General features: G+C 45.1%; 1 protein-coding gene across 4 annotated transcripts in view; it reads left to right on the plus strand.

Moving 5' to 3' along the window:
* Positions 1 to 23,095, plus strand: part of LOC129869674 (SUN domain-containing ossification factor-like) — an 86,383-nt gene that overhangs the window by 38,910 nt on the left and 24,378 nt on the right. For all 4 annotated transcript variants that reach the window (XM_055944315.1, XM_055944316.1, XM_055944318.1 and 1 more), the window contains exons 2-6: positions 15,885 to 16,014; positions 17,065 to 17,163; positions 17,246 to 17,598; positions 21,116 to 21,293; positions 21,826 to 21,952. In XM_055944315.1, coding sequence (XP_055800290.1) covers positions 15,885 to 16,014; positions 17,065 to 17,163; positions 17,246 to 17,598; positions 21,116 to 21,293; positions 21,826 to 21,952 — 887 coding nt within the window. The remainder of the gene's footprint in view (positions 1 to 15,884; positions 16,015 to 17,064; positions 17,164 to 17,245; positions 17,599 to 21,115; positions 21,294 to 21,825; positions 21,953 to 23,095) is intronic.

The following is a 23,095-nucleotide window of genomic DNA, read 5'->3' on the forward strand; positions in this document are numbered from 1 at the left end:
AAAATGATGTTATCGCTTTAGAAGCCTCTGATAGGCTAATTGACATAATTTGAGTCAATTGGAGGTGTACCTGTGGATGTATTTCAAGGCCTACCTTCAAACTCAGTTCCTCTTTGCTTGACGACATGGGAAAATCAAAAGAAATCAGCCAAGATCTCAGAAAATAAATTGTAGACCTCCACAAGTCTGGTTCATCCTGGGGAGCAATTTCCAAACGCCTGAAGGTACCACGTTCATCTGTACAAACAATAGTATGCAAGTATATACAACATGGCACCACGCAGCCGTCATACCGCTCAAGAAGAAGACGAGTTCTGTCTCCTAGAGATGAACGCACTTTGGTGCGAAAGGTGCAAATCAATCCCAGAACAACAGCTAAGAACCTTGTGAAGATGCTGGAGGAAATAGGTACAAAAGTATCTATATCCACAGTAAAACGAGTCCTATATCAACATAACCTGAAAGGCCGCGCAGCAAGGAAGAAGCCACTGCTCCAAAACCGCCATATTAAAGCCAGACTACGGTTTTCAACTGCACATGGAGACAAATATCGTACTTTTTGGAGAAATGTCCCCTGGTCTGATGAAACAAAAATCTAACCGTTTGGCCATAATGACCATCGTTACGTTTGGAGGAAAAAGGGGGAGGCTTGCAAGCCAAAGAACACCATCCCAACCGTGAAGCACGGGGGTGGCAGCATCATGTTGTGGTGGTGCTTTGCTGCAGGAGGGACTGGTGCACTTCACAAAAAAGATGGCATCATGAGGCAGGAAAATTATGTGGATATATTTAAGCAACATTTCAAGACATCAGTCAGGAAGTTAAAGCTTGGTCGCAAATGGGTCTTCCAAATGGACAATGACCCCAAGCATACTTCCAAAGTTGTGGCAAAATGGCTTAAGGACAACAAAGTCAAGGTATTGGAGTGGCCATCACAAAGCCCTGACCTCAATCCTATAGAACATTTGTAGGCAGAACATGGAGGCCTACAAACCTGACTCAGTTACACCAGCTCTGTCATGAGCAATGGGCCAAAATTCACCCAACTTATTGTGGGAAGCTTGTGGAAGACTACCCAAAACGTTTGTCCCAAGTTAAACAATTTTAAGGCAATGCTAGCAAATACTAATTGAGTGTATGTAAACTTCTGATCCACTGGGAATGTGATGAAATAAATAAAAGCTGAAATAAATCGTTCTTTCTACTATTATTCTGACATTTCACATTCTTAAAATAAAGGGGTGATCCTAACTGACCTAAGACAGAGATTTTTACTAGGATTAAATGTCAGGAATTGTGTAAAACTGAGTTTAAATGTACTTGGTTAAGGTGTATGTAAACTTCTGACTTCAACTGTAACTTAGAGTATTTCAGTGAGAGTGGGTTTTTCCTTTTTATAACAATTCCCTCCTGCCACTAGGGTGTTTACAATATAGTATCAGAGCTGATAAGATCGGTTGATGTTGATAAGACTGTGGCAGTCACCGGTGTGTTTCCTCTCATGTTGACACGTTGGAATTCCCACCCCAGTAGGGCATGACAGAGTGAGGGTGTGCGGGCCTATGCCCCAGTAAAATGTAATGGCATCGTCTGACAGAGATTTGGCTGTCTCTTGTGCATGCAAGGCTGTCTCTTGTGCATTCAAGGCTGTCCCTGAGTCCAGTTTTTTTCTCTTTCCCTCCCAAAGGTTGTGCTGTAGGGTTGGGAGTACCTCTGAGTCTTATACTCTTGGGGTATACAGAAGTCTGTAGGAGTAGAGAATAAATGTTGTTGTTGACTGGACAATAATGTGGTTGCCTTTAATTACAGATGTAGGAAAGGCGTATTCTCCCTAAACCACAAAATAACTGTTTTGGGAGAGACTGCTCTGTGATCTGCAATGTTAGTTTTTATTGTTGTTAACCTCTATCGGTGTCTATGACATGATTCAAGACATGGAACTGCTTGCTAACATGCTAGATACCCGTGCACGCGCATGCAGGCACACACCACAGCAGCTCTTGTTGTTCAACTGTAGTTATTGATGGATGGATTTGTACCACAGTAGCAGTGTTGAATCACTGATAGAACACAGTGATCAACTGGACACTATTATTGCACCTTGCCTATGCCGCTGGGCCATCGCTCATCCATGTACCTATGTACATATTCTCATTCACCCCTTTTTTTTTTTTTTTGATTTGTGTGTATTAGGTAGTTGTTGGGAATTGTTCGATTATTTGTGAGATTTTCCTGCACTGTTGGAACTAGAAGCACAAGCATTTCGCTACACTCACATTACATCTGCTAACCATGTGTATGTGACAAATAAAATGTGATTTGAAGTAGATGGGTGGCTCTGCCACTGTTCTGTATTGCTAGAGCACACACTAAGTAGCTACTGTACTCAGTTCTGCCACTACAGCCTGTACATGATGTGTCAGACCCCTGGCACTCCTCTGGCCATGCAGGTATTGACATCCTGCCCTCTTGCTCAGCCTCCAGCCCAGTGATGGTGATTATTTGCGATCCGCAGGCTTTGGTAATGCTGTCCTCTGTTACTGCATGCCGACAGGGCATAGCACAGAACACACACATATACAACACACATACACCAAAGCAGTCCGGTAAAAAAAAAACACACACCATACAGTATACACACACAATATAGTGTACGCACACAACACACACACACACAGAGCGAGCCTGGTCCGTTAAGAGCTCGGACCCCCCTATGCGCTGACGGAATGACTTTGTCTGCTTGGCCGAGGCTGCACTACTTTAGCAGCCCTGCTGGCATACCGCCTGCCCTGCACTCACCCTGGCCTGCACACGTGGCTCTCTTTAGCTGTCTCCTCCCTACCTCCCTCCCTGTCTACCTCCCTGTCTACCTCCCTGTCTACCTCCCTGTCTACCTCCCTGTCTACCTCCCTGTCTACATTTCAGTCTTTATATATAGATTTTCTGCCTCAACCTCAAATTTTCTGTCTCTTGGACTCTCACCCCCACTCTCCATCCCTCGGTCAGCCCTTTAGTTCCCTTCTATAATCGGTAATCCTGTTTGTCTTTGTCTGTTGTTGGGTTAGTAGATGTGCTACATGGAGTAGAAGAGTTTTGTGTATATCTTTAATACGTGGCTGAGCTCAGGGAGAAACAGACAGCTCATGACCCTTTGCACTTCTTTTTCTGGTCTCCCAAGTTTCCAGGCTTTTGGTATCTCTAGGCTTTGGAGACTTGGCAATGACAGAGAGAAGATCCTTTGTCATCTTATTTTGGTGTCCATTAAGGAACTCCAATACTGGAGTGGAAAATATGGTTTGTTTATAGAAAAGCCAACGACGTTGTAGTATTGTTCCCTGCTGCCTCTGATGCACCACTCTGCCTCTCACAACCCACTGAACCCAGAGTCAGCCATATCTAATCTGAGGTCCAACATCACAAGACTCCTCTCCAGCTTCAGGGCTACACACACACACACACACACACACACACACACACACACACACACACACACACACACACACACACACACACACGTGAATATTAACAGAGCAGTTCCAAATGATGTCAGACCTCAGGCTAGTAACTATGCTATTCAATATGTATGACTTCCAACTATAGTAACTCTAAAATGGTATTCATAGAAATGTTAGCTAACAATGGCTGAACTAGATGTCAGGAGTGCTCTAGAGGCCTAAAGGTTCTGCTGTTCTGCTTTTTCTATTAGCTAGCCTAAACCCCATCACAGCCATTAGAAGCCATTCAACTTCTACAGCAGCATCATAAATTAACCCACTACATAACCCAACCCATTACGGCCCAAAGAGTGTTCTACCAGCCTCCCCAGTGATAGTCTCTCCATATTCTCCATCCACACACCCTGAAATAACTCCCTGAAATAACTCCCTCACTGCCAGCTAATGGATGCTCTGTTATCCCTCCTCTCCCTCTCTCCATTTTATATTAGCTATCTCTCCCTCCATCTACCTGCTAGCTGGTGGCTCCCTTCTCTCTCGCTCTCTCTTTCTATGCAGACCCTGTCAAATGAGAGTAGGAGTGTCTGTATCAGTAAAGAGCTTAGCTGTGAGTAAATAAGCCTGCTGTGCAACCCTACTGTATCTCATGCTATAGTTAGCTGAGGGTCATCTTAACACTGTTATTTAAGAGCTATCAGATGAAGGTATTTAGTAGCAGCTAGTAGGCCATGCAGGGCCTGCACAGAGCTACACCAGGCTACTGGGACTGCCTTACATCACCGTCAGCAGCACCTGCCGTGATGGCAGGCAGAATGAATTACCGGTAGGGCTGTGACGGTAATTGAATAACCGTGTAACCGATGGTTATGGATAAAGACCGTCATGAGAATAAAATAACCTTCTAAACCGTTTAACTAGGCTTATGTACATTTTTGGAAAAACATTTATTAACTTTATTTTCATGTAGATAAAATTAACCTAAGAGGGGTCGTTTGTTGACAATATGTTTACTAATGATTATAAGCAATTGTTTTGCTAACTTAGTCTGTGTTGCGCTGTCTACATCTCATCCCCTTTTATTCGTTTGATGCTGGAGCAGCTAATCCACTCGACACGTAGGTGTTGAAGCATTAGCCTATAGGCACTTCAGTAAAACATTGTTTGATATGTGGACATTATTTTATACAGGGGGGGGGGGGGTCATTGCTTGCTTGTAAGTAAATAAATCTGTCTTTTAAAAAAAGGTTAGGCCTCATCTTTTTAAGTGGGAGAACTTGCACAATTGGTGGCTGACTAAATAAATGTAATTCTTCAACATCAATCGTCATGGTTGTTTTGTCTCTGAGGCCTGTAATGCCTAGTCAAATGGGCAATGTGCCACTCCTCTCCAACCTGGCATGGTGTAATTGGATACGGAATATCTTCTTAATTTATAGAGTAATCAACGTTGATAAATAGGATGTGGACATGTTGGGTGTATTTGTTTCTATTTGAATGACTTTCAATTTCATAGGCTTTATGAAAGTAGTATTCAAATAAGGAAAGGAGACATTTGCTGTTGTCTGACATATGCTGGTAGCCTGTCTGGACTCATTCACTTTAATAAATATCAAACACCCCTGTCATGTTTTAGCATTGTAAAAGGCCTATTTTTCAGTAGCTTAGGCTTAATTATTTATCTCAATACGGCGTCCTCTGTTTGAAGAACATATGCCAATGCCATCGAATGACCGCAGCAGTAGGGTTTCTGATGTTATGTGACTATTTCAGGAAAAGTGGGAGAAAACCCATTTGGACTTTGTGAAAAGTTTTGTGCGTCGAAATAGGATCCGTATTTTAAAATATATATATATACAGTGGGGCAAAAAAGTATTTAGTCAGCCACCAATTGTGCAAGTTCTCCCACTTAAAAAGATGAGAGAGGCCTATAATTTTCGTCATAGGTACACTTCAACTACGACAGACAAAATTCTTCACCAAAGACAAACAGGATCATTATGTTCAGGATAACGCAGAGTTTGTCGTCTTGTAACAGTACACCAAACATGGTGAATAAAAACTTTGACACTATATATGACATGAGTTATTATATGGAAATGTTAAGTGCACATTTGGACTCTGGTGTTTTAGCTTGCTTGTATAACATCAAAGCGGTATTTATTAGAATCCTCAACGTCTCATATTTCAAAATACATCAAGTCCTCTTAATTTACAGCATTTCCCTCACTCAGACAAAAAAGTTTCCCGATTACCCCGAGGGATGGGGAAACTTCTTGTCGCATGCGGTGCTCAAGTTCAGAACGGCAGTCCAGTCACAACCCATACAGCGCTGTGCCTGAGTTCTGACGTCATTTAGGCTATCGCAAGTTACTGTACAGCCACTGCGTTTCAATGTAGGCGCTTACCAGTGCCCAATTCTACAATTTTCAACCCGTATACGGGTACGAGTGTATAAATGGTTTAAGAAGGATCATGTGAAAACCTAAATTGTGTCGATTTTTCTTCTGTGTAATGTCTGAAATATCAGCCGACCACTTGGTTCCTCAGCATGTAATTATATGTGTGATGATTGCAGCTGTCCAAGAGAAGTCCCATCAAGGAGAGAGGTGAGTGCGCGTGTGAAGTGTTATAGAAATGCAAGGCTTCTGGGATCAGAGGCCGTTTTATGGGGATTATTTTAATTGAGTTGTAACTGTCAATCCAGTTGTAAATGGTTCTGGTGTCAATCATCTCTGTGGTTCCTGTCCAGTTCCTCAGACACGTTGTGACAAACACTCCTACCATCACCGCTGTCTTCACCCTGGCAGAAGTCTGTTTAGTTCACATCAAGGTCTAGGCTAGCCTATAGGCCCGTGCAGATGGGGGTAGAAGTCTATTATTTTTGGCTAAAAGCTATGTAAGGGTAAATGGCAGAGCCTTTAGTTCAAAGGGTTTTTAAGTCTAAGATGAACTTCTACCCACTACAAGCCCCTCGTGGTGATGTTACCTCATGGTATTTCTCTCTGCTGGTTGACGTGCCCAATTCCAAATCAACCCCTGATTGGCTAGGTGGAATTTGTGCCATATTACTCATACCTCTTAGATCTCAGAGCACGGAGTAGAGGGGGTAGGAATAGGGGTTGATGTGGGATGGGACAATATACTCAAACCCACTTGTCACTCTTTCCACGGAGGGTCGAGTGTCTGCGGGTTTTCGCTCCACCCTTGTACTTGATTGATTAATTAAACGCAACATGTAATGTGTTGGTCCCATGTTTCATGAGCTGAAATAAAACATCCCGGAAATGTTCAATGTGCACCAAGTGTATTTCTCTCATATTTTGAAAACAAATCTGTTTACAGCCCTGTTAGTGAGCATTTCTCATTTGGCAAGATCATCTAGCCACCTGACAGGTGTGACATCAAGAAACTGATTAAACAGCATGATCATTACACAGGTGCACCTTGTGCTGTGGACAATAAAAGGCCACTCTAAAATTTGCGGTTGTCACACAACACAATGCCACATGTCTCAAGTTTTGAGGGAGCGTGCAATTGGCATGCTGACTGCAGGAATGTTCACCAGAGCTGTTGCCAGAGAATTTAATGTTAATTTCTCTACAATAAGTCACCTCCAATGTCATTTTAGAGAATTTGGCAGTATGTCCAACCGGTATCACAACCGCAGACCACGTGTAACCACGCCAGCCTAGGATCTCCACATCTGGGTTCTTCACCTGTGGGATCGTCTGAGGCGGTTCATGAAACTTTGGGTTTGCACAACCGATGAATTTCTACACTAACTGTCAGAAACTGTCTCAGGGAAGCTCATCTGCATGCTCATCGTCCTCCATCAGGGTCTTGACCTGACTGCAGTTCGGCTTCGTAACCGAGTTAGGTGGGCAAATGCTAACTTTCAATGGTTAATGGCACCCTGGAGAAGTGTCCTCTTCACAGATGAATCTCGTTTTCAACTATACTGGGCAGATGGCAGACGTGTGTGGGCGAGCTGTTTGCTGATGTCAACATTGTGAACAGAGCACCCTATGGTGGTGGTGGGGTTATGGTATGGGCAGACATAAGCTACGGACAACGAACACCATTGCATTTTATCGATGGCAATTTGAATGCACAGAGATACCGTGACGAGATCTTGAGGCCCATTGTCGCGTCTTTCATCCATCGCTATCACCTTATGTTTCAGCATGATAATGCACGGCCCCATGTCGCAAGGATCTGTACACAATTCCTTGAAGCTGAAAATGTCACAGTTCTTCCATGGCCTGCATACTCAACAGACATGTCACCTATTGAGCATGTTTGGGATGCACTTGATTGACGTGTAGGACACTGTGTTCCAGTTCCTGCCAATATCCAGCAACTTCGCACAGCCAATGAAGAGTGGGGCCACAATCAACAACCTGAACAGCTCTATACGAAGGAGGCAATGTGGTCACACCACATATCAGTCACCAAAGATACTGACTGGTTTTCAGATTTTTATTTTTTAAAGTTATTTGTGAACAGATGCATTTCTGTATTCCCTGAAATCCATAGATTACGACTTAATGATTTTATTTCGATTGACTATTTTCCCTATATGAGCTGTTACTCATTTAAAATCTTTGAAATTGCTGAATGTTGCAGGTTTTTTTTGTTTAGTGTAGTAAGGAACTCCTGTCACCTGGTTGTCTAGATCTTAATTGAACGGGGAAAACAAAAGCATACAGACACTAGGCCCTCTGTGGAATGAGTTTGACACCCCTGCTCTAACCCATAGGCCTGTCAGCATACAGTATACCCCCACCTCACCACCCCTGGTCGCACATCAACCATTCTCCCACCCTCACGTATGTGACATTTGAAGCAGTACATAGTTCAAACCTATGGCTCTAAGTTTAGGCTGTATCCACCCTACGGCTCATTATGGTCTGATTTTGTATGCTGCCTCTTACATTACCTACCGACACTGCCATATACAGTGGAAGTTTACATACACCTTAGCCAAATACATTTAAACTTAATTTAATCTGAGTAAAACGTTCCTGTCTTAGGTCAGTTAGGATACCCACTTTATTTTAAGAATGTGAAATGTCAGAATAATAGTTGAGAGTGATTTATTTCAGCTTTTATTTCTTTCATCACTTTCCCAGTGGGTCAGAAGTTTACATACACTCAATTAGTATTTGGTAGCATTGCGTTTAAATTGTTTAACTTAGGTCAAATGTTTCGGGTAGCCTTCCACAAGCTTCCCACAGTAAATTGGGTGGATTTTGGTCCGTTCCTCCTGACCGAGATGGTGTAACTCAGTCAGGTTTGTAGGCCTCCTTGCTCGCACACGCTTTTTCAGTTCTGCCCACAAATGTTCTATGGGATTGAGGTCAGGGCTTTGTGATGGCCACTCCAATACCTTGACTTTGTTGTCCTTAAGCCATTTTGCCACAACTTTGGAAGTATGCTTGAGGTCATTGTCCATTTGGAAGACCCATTTGCGACCAAGCTTTAACTTCCTGACTGATGTTGCTTCAATATATCCTCATAATTTTCCCTCATGATGCCATCTTTTTTGTGAAGTGCACCAGTCCCTCCTGCAGCAAAGTACCCCCACAACGTGATGCGGCCAACCCCGTGCTTCACGGTTGGGATGGTGTTCTTCGGCTTGCAAGCCTCCCCCTTTTTCCTCCAAACATAACGATGATCATTATGGCCAAACAGTTCTATTTTTGTTTATCAGACCATAGGACATTTCTCCAAAGTGCAATCATTGTCCCCATGTGCAGTTGCAAACCGTAGTCTGGCTTTTTTATTTCGGTTTTGGAGCAGTGGCTTCTTCCATGCCAAGCGGCCTTTCAGGTTATGTCTATATAGGACTTGTTTTACTGTGGATATAGATACTTTTGTACCTGTTTCCTCCAACATCTTCACAAGGTCCTTTGCTGTTGTTCTGAGATTGATTTGCGCTTTTCGCACCAAAGGACATTAATCTCTAGGAGACAGAACGCGTCTCCTTCCTGAGCGGTATGACGGCTGCGTGGTCCCATGGTGTTTATACTTGCGTACTATTGTTTGTGCATATGAACGTGGTACCTTCAGACGTTTGGAAATTGCTCCCAACGATATGAACCAGACTTGTGGAGGTCTACAATTTTGTTTCTGAGGTCTTGGCTGATTTATTTAGATTTTCCCATGATGTCAAGCAAAGAGGCACTGAGTTTGAAGGTAGGCCTTGAAATACATCCACAGGTACACCTCCAATTGACTCAAATGATATCAATTAGCCTATCAGAAGCTTCTAAAGCCATGACATAATTTTCTGGAATTTCCAAGCTGTTTAAAGGCACAGTCAACTTAGTGTATGGAAACTCCTGGCCCACTGGAATTGTGATACAGTGAATTAATCTGTCTGTAAACAGTTGTTGGTAAAATTACTTGTGCCATGCACAAAGTAGATGTCCTAACCGACTTGCCAAAACTATAGTTTGTCAACAAGAAATTTGTGGAGGGGTTGAAAAATGAGTTTTAATGACTCCAGCCTAAGTGTATGTAAACTTCCGAATTCAACTGTATTATCTCTGACTACTGTCGGGTTAGAGCTGGAGCTGGATGTTTGTACAAAGTGGTGATGCTGCTATGTGATTAAGCCCTCATTGCAACACCGTCAGCACTGGATGATTAGATGCATGGATCATGTGCTCTGTAGATAAGGAGGATGAGGAAAAGGACATGTATAGTATGGTGTGCGTCAGTCAAGATAAAGAGTGAAATAATCAATCAAATGTATTTATAAAGCCCTTTTTACATCAGCCTATGTCACAAAGTGCTATACAGAAACCCAGCCTAAAACCCCAAACAGCAAGCAATGCAGCTGTAGAAGCACAGTGGCTAGATTTGATTTTAGAAAGGCAGGAACCTAGGAAGAAACTAAGCTCTTAGGGGTGGTCAGTCCTCTTCTGGCTGTGCCGGGTGGAGATTATAACAGTACATGGCCAAGATGTTCAAACGTTCACAGATGACCAGCAGGGTCAAATAAAAATAATAATCACAATGGTTGTAGAGGGTGCAACAGGTCAGCACCGCAGCAGTAAATGTCAATTGGCTTTTCATAGCCGAGCATTCAGAGTTAGAGACAGCAGGTGCGGTGGAGAGAGAGAGTCTCAAACAGCAGGTCCGAGACAAGGTAGCAGGTCCGGTGAACAGGTCAGGGTTCCATAGCCGCAGGCAGAACAGTTGAAACTAGAGCAGCGGCACGACCAGGTGGACTGGGGACAGCAAGGGGTCATCAGGCCAGGTAGTCCTGAGGCATGGTCCCAGGGCTCAGGTCCTCCGGGAAAGAGAATTAGAGGGAGCATACTTAAATTCACACAGGACACCGGATAAGAAAGGATAATTACATCAGATATAACAGACTGGCCCTAGTTCCCCGACACAAACTACTGCTGCATAGATACTGGAGGCTGAGACAAGGTGTCGGGAGACACTGTGGCCCCGTCCGACGATACCCCCGGACAGGGCCAACCAGGCAGGATATAATCCCACCCACTTTGCCAAAGCACAGCCCCCACACTGGAGGGTGTCCGCAAACCACCAACTTACTACCCTGAGGCGAGGCTGAGTATAGCCCACGAAGATCTCCCCCCACGGCCTGAACTCGGGGGGGGTGCCAATCCGGACAGGAAGATCACGTCAGTGATTCAACCCACTCAAGTGACGCACCCCTCCTAGGGACGGCATGGAAGAGCACGAGTAAGCTAGTGACTCAGCCCCCGTAATAGGGTCAGAGGCAGATAATCCCAGTGGCGAGAGGGGAACCAGCCAGGCAGACAGCAAGGTCGGTTCGTCGCTCCAGTGCCTTTCCGTTCACCTTCGCACCCCTGGGCCAGACTACACTCAATCATAGGACCTACTGAAGAGATGAGTCTTCAATAAAGACTTAGGGTTGAGAACGAGTCTGCGTCTCTCACATGGATAGGCAGACCATTCCATAAAAATTGAGCTCTACAGGAGAAAGCCCTGCCTCCAGTTGTTTGCTTAGACATTCCAGGGGCAATAAGGAGGCCTGCGTCTTGTGACCATAGCGTCCATCTGGGTATGTACGACAAGCCCAAATCGGAGAGATAGGTAGGTGCAAGCCCATGTAATGCTTTGTAGGTTAGCAGTAAAACCTTAATCAGCCCTAGCCTTAACAGGAAGCCAGTGTAGGGAAGCTAGCACTGGAGTAATATGATCCAATTTTTTGGTTCTAGTCAAGATTCTAGCAGCCATATTTAGCACTAACTGACGTTTATTTAGTGCTTTATCTGGGTAGCTGGAAAGTAGAGCATTGCAGTAGTCTAATCTAGAAGTGACAAAAGCATGGATTAGCTTTTCTTCATAATTTTTGGACAAAACGCTTTTGATTTTTGCAATGTTACGAATATGGAAAAAAGCTGTCCTTGAAAATATTCTTGAAGTTGGTCAAAAGAGAGATCAGGGTCCAGAGTAATGCCGAGGTCCTTCATTATTATTATTATTATTATTTATTTATTTTTTAATTTAAAAAATATTTAAAAAATAATCCAACGGGACTATACATTTGGGTGAGTTTTTCTCTCTCGCCTGAGTAGTCTCGTTTCACTGCCAAAAATAAAATGAACCCCATCTAGTGTTCAGCGAAATAACACAATGTCAAATACAGGTAGCCTAGTCAAATAATTAACATCCAATCACATTAAACATTACTCTCTTGCTTGAATTCCACTAACGGTCCATATGTAGCCAAACGTAGCTGCTGCTGATGTTGGTATCTGTACTGATGGCGCAAAAGCCATGACAGGGAGACATAGTGGAGTGGTAACGCGTGTGCAAGTAGTTTCTCCCGACGCCACTTGGGTACACTGCAGCATCCACCAAGAGGCTCTTGCTGCCAAGGGAATGCCTGACCACTTGAAATATGTTTTGGACACTACAGTGAAAATAGTTCACTTTGTTAAAGCAAGGCCCATGAGCTCTTGTGTATTTTCTGCACTATGCAATGATATGAGCAGCGACCATGTAACGCTTTTACAACATACAGAAGTGCACTGGTTATCAAGGGGCAAAGTATTAACAACTTTTTTTAAATTGAGAGACGAGCTTAAAGTTCTCTTTACTGACCATCATTTTCACTTGTCTGACCGCTTGCATGATGACAAGTTTCTCACACAACTGGCCTATCTGGGTGATTTTTTTTCTCACCTGAGTGATCTGAATCTAGGATTACAGGGACTTTCCGCAACTATATTCAATGTGCGGGACAAAATTGAGGCTATGATTAAGAAGTTGGAGCTGTTTTCTGTCTGCATTAAGAAGGACAACACACAGGTCTTTCCATCATTTTATGATTTTTTTGTGTGTGAAAATGAGCTGAAGCTTACGGACAATGTCAAATGTGATATAGCGAAGCACCTGAGTGAGTTGGGTGTGCAATTATGCAGGCACTTTCCCAAAGCGGATGACACTGTCGTGTCATTTGGCTATACCCGGATTAAGTGATATGACATGCTATTCTATAAAATAATTTCTCTAATTAATATTACCTGATTTAAGCTAATCAGGTAAATAATTAACTAGAAAGTCGGGGCACCACGAAATAATGTTTATAGAGCTGTTATCTTCCGAATAAACTCTTAAAGACCTGGTGAACTTTTACATCAATAGCAGTCAATATTCAATCGTCACCTTGTTTCAGTCTCATCTGAAAGTTGTAGATTCTTGGTTATCATCACGAACCTTGGCTAACAAGTTGAATCAGCAATACAAAATTTGGTTTATTTATTTACTAAATACCTAACTAATCACACAGAATGCAAATTATGTCATAAAGAAAACGTCCCTGGTGGACGGAGCCGACATGACGGCTGGCTACACAAAGGAAAGGGGGTTGGATTTGAGTGAAAAAGCGGGAAGACTGAGGAACAAAGGGAGAGGCTATGCTAGCGCAAATACAGTATCTTATGCATTCTAAATTACCTCCCATTTGGAAAAGGAAAATGCAATAAATATTTACTCTGAGCTGCGCTTCAATAGGTTGGTCGTAGATGGAAGGCCGTGTTGCCCAACAGAGATCTTCCTTGTCCTTTGAAGAGTGTCTCTGCTGGTAAACTGGATACGTTGTAGTATCGTCGTTGTGTGGTAGACTGGATACGTCGTCCGTCCTTTCCTAGCCCACGTTTACAGCTGCTGTTGCTAACTCAACGGCTAGGATGTCTCACTTCTTTAGTGAATAAGAGTTTGAAGTTCATACCATTCGCAACCAAAGCTCATGCTGAGGTTGGCTTAGTTCTGTAGTTGACATGTTAGGACGACGGTCCATACGTTAAAAGTACTATCGTCCTCGGAACAGAAAGTTACATTTTCGTCAAGGGCTTTATATAGGAGGGGAGAGAAGGGCGTGTTTCATAGTTTATAACCAATGTCTCTTCACATGGGCGGGCCACTGTGTGAGCAGAGCTTTAACCTTATGAAAACCCAATAATCTCATTTGGAAGCTAAAATTACATTTAATCTTTTCACAAATAGTTTAATATTTAAACATTTAAATTGCACAACAATTCCATGTGAATCTGATAACTAGAATGTGTAGAATTGCCAAGATATAGTTTATGTTGTCCTGTCATGTCTCAGGCGCCAACTGATCTGGCATCATATTCATTGAGTACCAATGCATATTTTCAACTGGTTGGATTACCGAAATATGGTTCCTTTCCACCCACCTTTTGATGTTCCCAGACTCTCTATGTTTAACAAAGGCTATTCAAGAGTCCTTTGGTAGAGTCAAGAGAGGAAAGGGAGAAAGATATTTATGGGGGGTCCTAAACCTTACCCACAGGCCAACGTCATGACAACACAAACAACTGGATTATCCCTTTCATGCCCTGCCTCCAGTCCACTTAACAATATCTGAACAAGAGAGCCTCATTGAAATTGCAACAAGCGGTTCTGTGAAAATTGAATTTAATCAGAAGCCACTGCCAGATTTCGGGATTGGGCTGCACTCGGAGTATCCTGCCTTGGCAAATTGCGCTGTTAAGACACCGAGGCCATTTGCTACCACGTACGGGCCGAGAAGAGTGGATTCTCGGCCCTCACAAGCATGAAAACTAAATACAGGCACAGACTGTGTGTGTAAAATGATTTAAGACAGACTCTCCAATACAACCCAACATTGCAGAGTTATGTGCATCCTTTCAAGCACACCCTCTCATTAACCTGTGGTGAGTTATTCACAGTTTTTGATGAACAAATAAGGTTTTATATTTACGATGATTAAATAAAGAGCAAAATTATTGATTATTATTATTTGTGCCTTGGTCCTATAAGAGCTCTGTCACTTCCCATGAGCCGGTTTGTGACAAACATTTACACACACACAATACTAAATGTATTGTGTGTGGCAGGCTTACAATGATGGGTACGCAGCTGGAGGTTGAATGTTTGAAGGGGTACGGGACTATAAAGAGTTTGGGAACCACTGGTCTAGAAGATCAGAGTCCTTAACTTCACCATGGTAAACAACACACATTCACCTTTCTCAGGATCCTCTCAAGTCCTGCCATAAAACTAATAGGCTAAAACATAGTCCAGATTGTGTGTGGCCTGACAGTGATGTCAAGGTGAAGCTCTAGGTTTCAGAGCAAGGGGCGTGTGTGTGAGGTGACAATTGCAGCGTCCAGCTGTTATTTAGATTTATACTGGGCTTCAGAGGCCAGGCCCGAGGGGAAAGTACATTGTGTAAAAAACATTTTATTAAAGTGTGTGTGAAGCTGAACATTGTGGACATGTTCAGGCAGGCCCCACGCTCATTGAGCCCTAAACACACACACACACACACACACACACACACACACACTCCAGGGACCCTCCCTCCTCTCCCGCCACATCACCTCGGCCTTTACCCCTCTGATCAGATAAACACAAAAAGACCCTGCTCTACTTCTCTTTTTTTTCTCCTGTTTATCTCGATGTTGTGCTCTTATGCAATATTAGACCTTTCCAGACTTTCTCTCTAGTACTAAGACCAAAAGGAATCCAGTGGCAGAGATGGCATCGGCAGGGCAGTTCTACAGTAGTTTGGTTCAGTGTCCAGCAAGCCCAGTCCTGTTCCTTTAAGGCAGCGGTGGCAAAGTTTGCATGGGGGTGGGGGACTTTGCAAAGCTGTCATCAAGGGTGGCTACTTTGAAGAATATCAAATATATTTGAATTTTTTTTTAAATTTGGTTACTACACTATTCCTTATGTGTTATTTAATAGTTTTGATGTCTTCACTATTATTCTATAATGTAGAAAATAGTAAAAATAAAGAAAACCCCTGCAATGACTAAGTGTCAACTTTTGACTGGTACTGTATGTATAATTATTTTTCCACGCACGACAGCGTTGCTACCCCAGCTGTATTGTTCATTGTGTGTTACTGAGCCTGTCTCTATCTTCCAGGTACCCCAGAAGTCATGTGTGTTGTTCAGAGCACAACTCGTCAGGTCCAGGTGTGTCTAGTGGAGACAGCAGCCCCCCAGAGCATCTTCACGACCATGAGCATGCACAGTACCACAGGACGGACCACAAGGTGAGGAGTTGTCTAAAGCACAAGCAGACTGGACCACCAGGCTAATAATCCACTACTACACCTAGAATCAGTTACTATGGGGTTTCAGCCAGAAAGGATCATGATCAGAACTGAGTTAACTAATTGTTTGCACGGTGACCCACCTAAAGCGTTTATTTTCCTCTGACCTACCAGTTCAACAAAGCCATGAGTGTGAATGTGTTAAGGGAGGGGGGGGGGGGGTTGTGTAGTCCTATATGTGGGGTCATACGTGACCTCCGGTGAAAGACAGAGGAGGTAAGGCCGTAAATGAGTTTGGGATTTGGCCTGGGGAGTGGAGGAGAGGTGTGTGTTCCTGACCTCTGAGGTGAGCGGGGTGGTATTTGGCTGAAGAGTTATGCAAGACTTAACATTGGTGGTTGTTGTGCATTAGATTGTTGACTAGACCTCCTCCCAGCCCCCATCTCTGGCCCCTAGGCTGAGAGCAGGTCTGCTTGACCGGCCATGGTGTCTTCCTGAGACTATGATAATGGTAATGTATCTAGGCTCGGACCAGGTCAGACCAGGTGAGGCCACAGTTCACTCAGCTTTCCCCCAGACCCCACTAGGCCTCACTCAGACTTTATTTTGACAGTATTAGCCAAATACAGACTAATCCCTCTTAGTCTGTATTTGGACTCTGAACTAGGGGGCTGAGGGAGAGGGGTGGGGGGCTATGTTAACACATATTTAGTCCTCCGTGGGCATGTAAGTACAAGCCTGCTGCATGCTGGTATACTGTCAATGTACACATGGCAAACACGCCTGTCTGTACTGTCGGAGCCGTGCTGTCAGTCCCTTATAGAACAGACTTTTGTTCTTTCCCTCGGTCTAACAAAGAACTGTTTCTCAGCCTGAGACGCTCACTCATTCTCCTGTTTGTGGTGTTCTTCTATCAATCTGTCATGTCTTCCGGCGAAAGAGGCTAGCCTACTTCAGTTTACCATAGTTTCTGTAGAATTAAAACTTCCTATTCGAAGTGTGTCTGTGTGTGCGCCATGTTCTAATGGCGCGTGTGCGCCTGTTCCCCAGATGGAGTCGCCGAGGACACACACACACTCCTCCTACGACATGGGACTGGAGACGGAGAGGGCTGCACTAGAGGAGCCCAACACACACAACACTGAACAGGTAACACACACACACACACACACACAGACACACAGACACACAGACACAGACAGAGAATTGAGCTGGTGTGTGTGTTTTCCAGACTGTGAATCAGGAGGAGCCTGTAGTGGTAGAGGTCTGGTCAGCCCCAGAACCACACGCTGATCCTGAACCCCCCGCTGCTGCTGAGCTACGCACACAAATGACACAGCCTCACACACACACACACCCAGAGCCCGATACACAACTCCCTCCCCTCCAGGACCAGGCAACGCCACCCTCCTCCACCCCATCGCCCAGCAATGACCTAGCCCAGGACCAAGCCTCCACAGACCCCCCAGCCCCGGCCGAGACCCGCAGTGATGCCCTGGCAGAACCCAGCCCAGCCCCGGCCACAGAAGACCCCCAACACACACCTACCTCTACCTCTCACACCCCTGCTCCAGCCCCAGCCAGGTAAGCTGCTTCATTCTATAGCTAGATGACTCCTGATATCTCCAAGAGTGAGGAGTATCATTTGTCTTAATCTGTTTTTGTCTAGTACTTTCTTTTTGCTAGCTAGGGCCACCTACTTTAAGTGCTCCCGGTCTTCCTAATAGCCCACTTGGTGTGTGTGAACTGCTGACTGCTCATAACTTGAAGATAATCCTGGTTGATGTGTCAACAACTAAGGGGCAGAAAGGCTCCACATCACTCGCTCACTTGAATATCTTCCCGAGTTACTTTTCAGATCAAATTTTGCTCTTTTGTAGCTTTGGCAACTATGTGTGTGTATTCTATCTCAGTTCGTTCCTCTCCATGTAGGCTTTAAAGACGCTCTCCAAACCTTGGCTGCAACCCAACTAATTTAGTGTACCCTGCGAGAACAATGTGGAATTCCTGGTCTCCGGCAGCGTTTTGGAACTTCCGAGTTCATCTCAGCCTATGCTGCCCTGACGAAGACCCAGACGAAGACATGGATTACCCCAGAGAAGACTGCTGCTCCAGCTGCTCTCCATCCGACTACGTTTTCTCTCATAGTCCAAGAGCATCTGGTCGTTGCGGTGGTGGCACAGGGCTATTTTCTCCCTCTATCACCTGTCCATCTCCTCATATGAATTCCATGCTGTCACAGTCACTTGTCCACTCAAGCTTAACATTGTCATCTATCACCTGCCAGGTGCCATTAGGGAGTTCTTCAATGAGTTTGACACCTTGACAAGCTCATTGCCTGACGATGGCTCACCACTCTTCGTACTTGGTGACTTCAACCTCCTGACGTCTGCCTTTGATTCACTTCTTTACAACTCTTTCATTCCCCTCCTTGCCTGTTTTGACCTCACCCTTTCCCAGTCCCCTCCCACTCACAAGGCAGGCAATACGCTTGACATCTTTATTAGAGGCTGTTTGCCTACTAGTCTCACTGTAACCCCTCCAGGTCTCTGATCACTACTTTGTTTCCTTTTCTGTGTCCCTTTCCTCCAACCTTGACCATCTGGGTAGGGGCTGAGTGGTTATGCGCCATCGCAATCTTTAGTCTCTCTCTCCCACTCCTCTCTCCTCTTCTATCCTATCATCTCTCTCTTCTGCATCTTATGACTCGTATTGTCCCCTTTCCCCCCGGCCGGCTCGGCTCTCCCCTCCTGCTTCGTGGCTGAGTAACTCATTGCGAGCTTACAGGGCTGCGGCCAGCTGAGCTAAAACTTTCGGAGGACCTATTGTCCTTTCACTCCCTCCTCTCTACCTTCTCTTCCTCTGTGTCTACTGATAAAGCCACTTTCTATCACTCTAAATGTCAAGCTTCTGCCTTCTCCTCCATCCTTAATCCTCCTCCCCCTCCCTCCTCCCTCTCTGCGGACGACTTTGTCAACCACTTTGAAAAGGTTGACGACATTTGCTGCTCATTCACTCAGCCTATTGAGTCCACTGGTCCCACTACCCTACGCCTTGATCACTTTCTCCCCTCTCTCTGCAGAGGAAATCTTGTGACTAGTGAGGTCTGGCCACCCGACAACTTTCCTGCTCAACCCCATCCCCTTCTCCAGACCATCTCTGGAGACCTTCTCCCATTCCTCACTTCCCTCGTCAACTCATCCCTGACCACTGGCTGCATTCCCTTGCCTACAAAATGGCCCGAGTCGCTCCCCTCCTCAAGAAACGAACACACTTTGACGTCAAAACCTACAGACCGGTATCACTTCATGATTTTCTTTCCAAAACACTTGAGCATGTTGTCTGACAAACTGTCTCATGATCTCTCTCAGAACGATCTTCTTGACCTTAACCAGTCAGGCTTGAAGACGGGTCACTCAACCAAGACTGTTCTTCTCTGTGTCAGAGGCTCTCAGCACTGCCAAAACTGACTCGCTCTCTTCTGTTCTCATCCTCCTAAATCTATCCGCTGCCTTCGACACTGTGAACCATCAGATCCTCCTCTCCACCCTCAGGGCTGGGCGTCTCAGGCTCTGCACACTCTTGGATTGCATCCTACCAGGCAGGCTGCTCCTACCAGGTGACATGGAGAGGATCTGTGTCTGCACCACGTAGTCTCCTCACTACTGGTGTTTCCCAGGTCTCTTGGTCCTTTCCTCTTCTCTCTACACCAAGTCCCTCAGTTCTGTCATATCATCACATGGTCTCTTCTATCATTGCTATGCGGATGACACTCACCTACTTTTCGGCTTCCCCCTTCTGACACCCAGGTGGCAACATGCATCTCTGCAAGCCTGGCAGTTATCTCCGCTTGGATGTCGGTCCACCACCCCAAGCTCAACCTTGACCAGACGGAGCTGCTCTTCCTCCCGGGGAAGGGATGCCTGCTCCTTGAACTCTCCATCACTTTTGACAACTCCACGGTGTCCTCATCAAAGCAGTGACTCGCTCCTGCAGGTTCATGCAACATCCGTAGAGTACGACCGTACCTCACACAGGAAGCGGCGCAAGTCCTAATCCAGGCACTTGTCATCTCCCGCCTGGAATACTGCAACTCGCTGTTGGCTGGGCTCCGCTTGTGCCATCAAACCCCTGCAACGTATCCAGAACACTGCATCTCGCCTGCTGTTCTACCTTCCCAAGTTTTCCATGTTAGCCCGCTCCTCCCATGTCACCCCGCTCCTCCCATGTCATCCCGCTCCTCCCATGGTAAGCCCGCTCCTCCCATGTCACCCCGCTCCTCCCATGTCACCCCGCTCCTTCCTCACACTCCACTGGCTTCCAGTAGAAGCTCACATCCACTACAAGACCATGGTACTTACCTACAGAGCAGCAAGAGGAACTGCACCTCCCTACCTTCAGGCTCTGCTCAAACCCTACACCCCAACCCGAGCACTCCGTTCTGCCACCTCTGGCCTTTTGGCACTATGGGAGGGTAGCAGAGGCCCTGCACATCTTCTGAAAGCACCTGAAACTCTACCTCTTCAAAGAGTATCTTAAATAATCCCCCTGCACCCCCCTTGCACCCTCTCCTCAAAAAGCATTTAGTGAACGAACACTCGCACTTAACTCTTTTCCCCTTTACCAGCCCTGACTTTGCTGAGAGTACATTTTTCTTCAATAAAGTAGCTTACTCTGACTGTGATATGTGGTTGTCCCACTATCTATCTTAAGAAAAGTGCACTGCTAAATTACTAAAATGAGAAATGTGAATTGTACGTATGATGTATATGAGATGTTATTTCTGTTACTATAGCAGAATTATGGGTCCACGACAATTTCCTCTTTGGTATAAAGTATTTATCATATCGTAAGAGGTGGTGTCATTAGTCAACCTCTGACGTACATCCAGTTATTTAACTGATATTCCCTTGAAGCTGAAATAGTTTTTTGTTGAGTTTTTCACGTAATTATTATTTATTTTTCAAATGTAAATGCCCCTTTATATACGGTAGGAATGTTATTGAAATAAAATACTGTGGCTCCAGATTGTTTCTCCTTTCATCCCCTTTAACCCCCTCTCTTCTGTCCTCCACTCGCCTTCTCTCCCTCTCCCCCATAGTGGTGATGCTGACCCAGTAGAAAGCCAGTCAGAGCAGGATCAAATTCAGGCTGGTTCTGATGCTGATGTCCAAGCATCTGTCAGCCCAGAGGACCCAGACCAGGACCAAGGTCTACCAGAGCTGGACCAGGGGGGAAACACCTCCGACAGGCACCAAGACACCGACCAAGACCAGCAGGTGAGAGGGAGTCCCACAACCTATTCCTCAGTGTTAGAGAGTAGACCGTTAGTTGTGCCACTGAATGTAAACGTAATGGGGAGTGTAGAGGTTTGCGTGTGAACATTGGGGGGGAGGAGCTACACACAGCTTGGCTGCTAATTCTGCAAAAAGCTGCTTCATTAATGTTTCATTCAGTAAAGGAACCCTCTGCTCCCTCTGCCTTTCTCTTACTGGGAGGAGGGATGGAGGGAGTGAATGGAAGAAGAGGGTCAGCCTTTGTTTGTAGATGATGATGAATTAAAAGCCCTGTCCAGTATTGGTACAGAGCTGTTCTGTTCTCAAACTACATTGGCTGCAGACAGACAGAGCTGAACCGGATTGGCCTGTATCTGTGTGTTAATGAAGAGGCTTTGCCATTTGGTGGCTTTGTCGACCGTTCTGGGGTCTTATCAAGTGATTATGTAATATATAAATTACTGCTCACTGGACGTGTCTGTATGGCCTGTCTGTATGACGTGTCTGTATAACGTGTCTCTCTATACCTGTCAAGGCAGTGGATGCCAGTGATGCCAGTGATGCCAGCGCTATTGAGACGGACCCCTCAGTGCCCAGTAAGGAGGACATCCCAACCTTCGACGAGTGGAAGAAACAAGTCATGGAGGTGGAGAAGGAGAAGAGTAAGAAACACACAGGGACACGTTCTCCTCATTAATCTCATGTTCAGGAGAAGCTCAGTGACCATGAAGAAGGCATGATGGTTGCAACAGTCATTTTTCAGACAAACGAGTGCAGAGACCTCAAATCTCTTTCCTCCTTTCAACTCCTTCCCTCCATCTTCCTCCTTCCCTCATAGTTTCTCTCCCTTGCCTTTCATTCTTGAATCTCTTCCCTCTGAATGAGGGCAGTATGGGTACTGGACCATGTGTGAGTGTCGTCAACCTCTCACCCTCCTCTGAGGCAGCACTCTTTCTCCACCATCATGAATGGCCCGGTCTACTGGAGCAGAAGGACACAGACCAACAGACATGCATGAGTTCACACACACTCTCGAACTCCATGCCACATGCACTGCACACACACACTTCCAGATTGCGTACAGTACCCTCACACTCTTAGATCATAGACAGCGTGGCAGGGTCAGTTAACCCATTGTGTTGTTATTCGCTGAGCTAGAAACTGGACCTTGTGTAGTTCTCCTGTCCTCAGCGTCACGATAATCACAGACCAGACAGACACCACATTTATAAACAGATGGCGTGACGGTGGCAATTGTGTACTACGTCATCCATTTCATATGATATGCTTTATTTTATTTTGTAATTCGTACAATATGTTACGGATTTGGAAGTGTTTAAGGTTCCGGACTGCATATTTCTCACACACACACACACACACACACACACACACACACACGGTTAGTTCTATCCTCGTGGGGACCTAAAATGAATTTCCATTCAAAATTCTATTTTCCCTAACCTTACTCCTAAACCTAACCACTAACCCCTTAAAGGCTCTGCGTGGTCAATCTGACTTCTGAAGAGGCCGTACAGCATTTACTCCATGCAGCCTCCGCAGACGTCAGGGTTTCATCCTTATTGCGCTGAGCAGAGCTGTTGTCAATGAAGTGAGTTTGTGTTTATACAAGACGTACCACCCCCACCTGCCGTCAACCAATCATGTCAATGTGGAGTTATACGGAGCACAGCAATGCGGTAGGGAGCTTGATTTGGCCTCTGCATGCCTCCAGAAGCTCGGCAATTGCGTCACACCCTCCATATGAAGTCTCCGACCACATTTTCGGGTCGAGCATAAATTGGGTT

Source organism: Salvelinus fontinalis, chromosome 14 (assembly GCF_029448725.1).
Source record: "Salvelinus fontinalis isolate EN_2023a chromosome 14, ASM2944872v1, whole genome shotgun sequence".
Lineage (NCBI taxonomy): Eukaryota > Metazoa > Chordata > Actinopteri > Salmoniformes > Salmonidae > Salvelinus > Salvelinus fontinalis.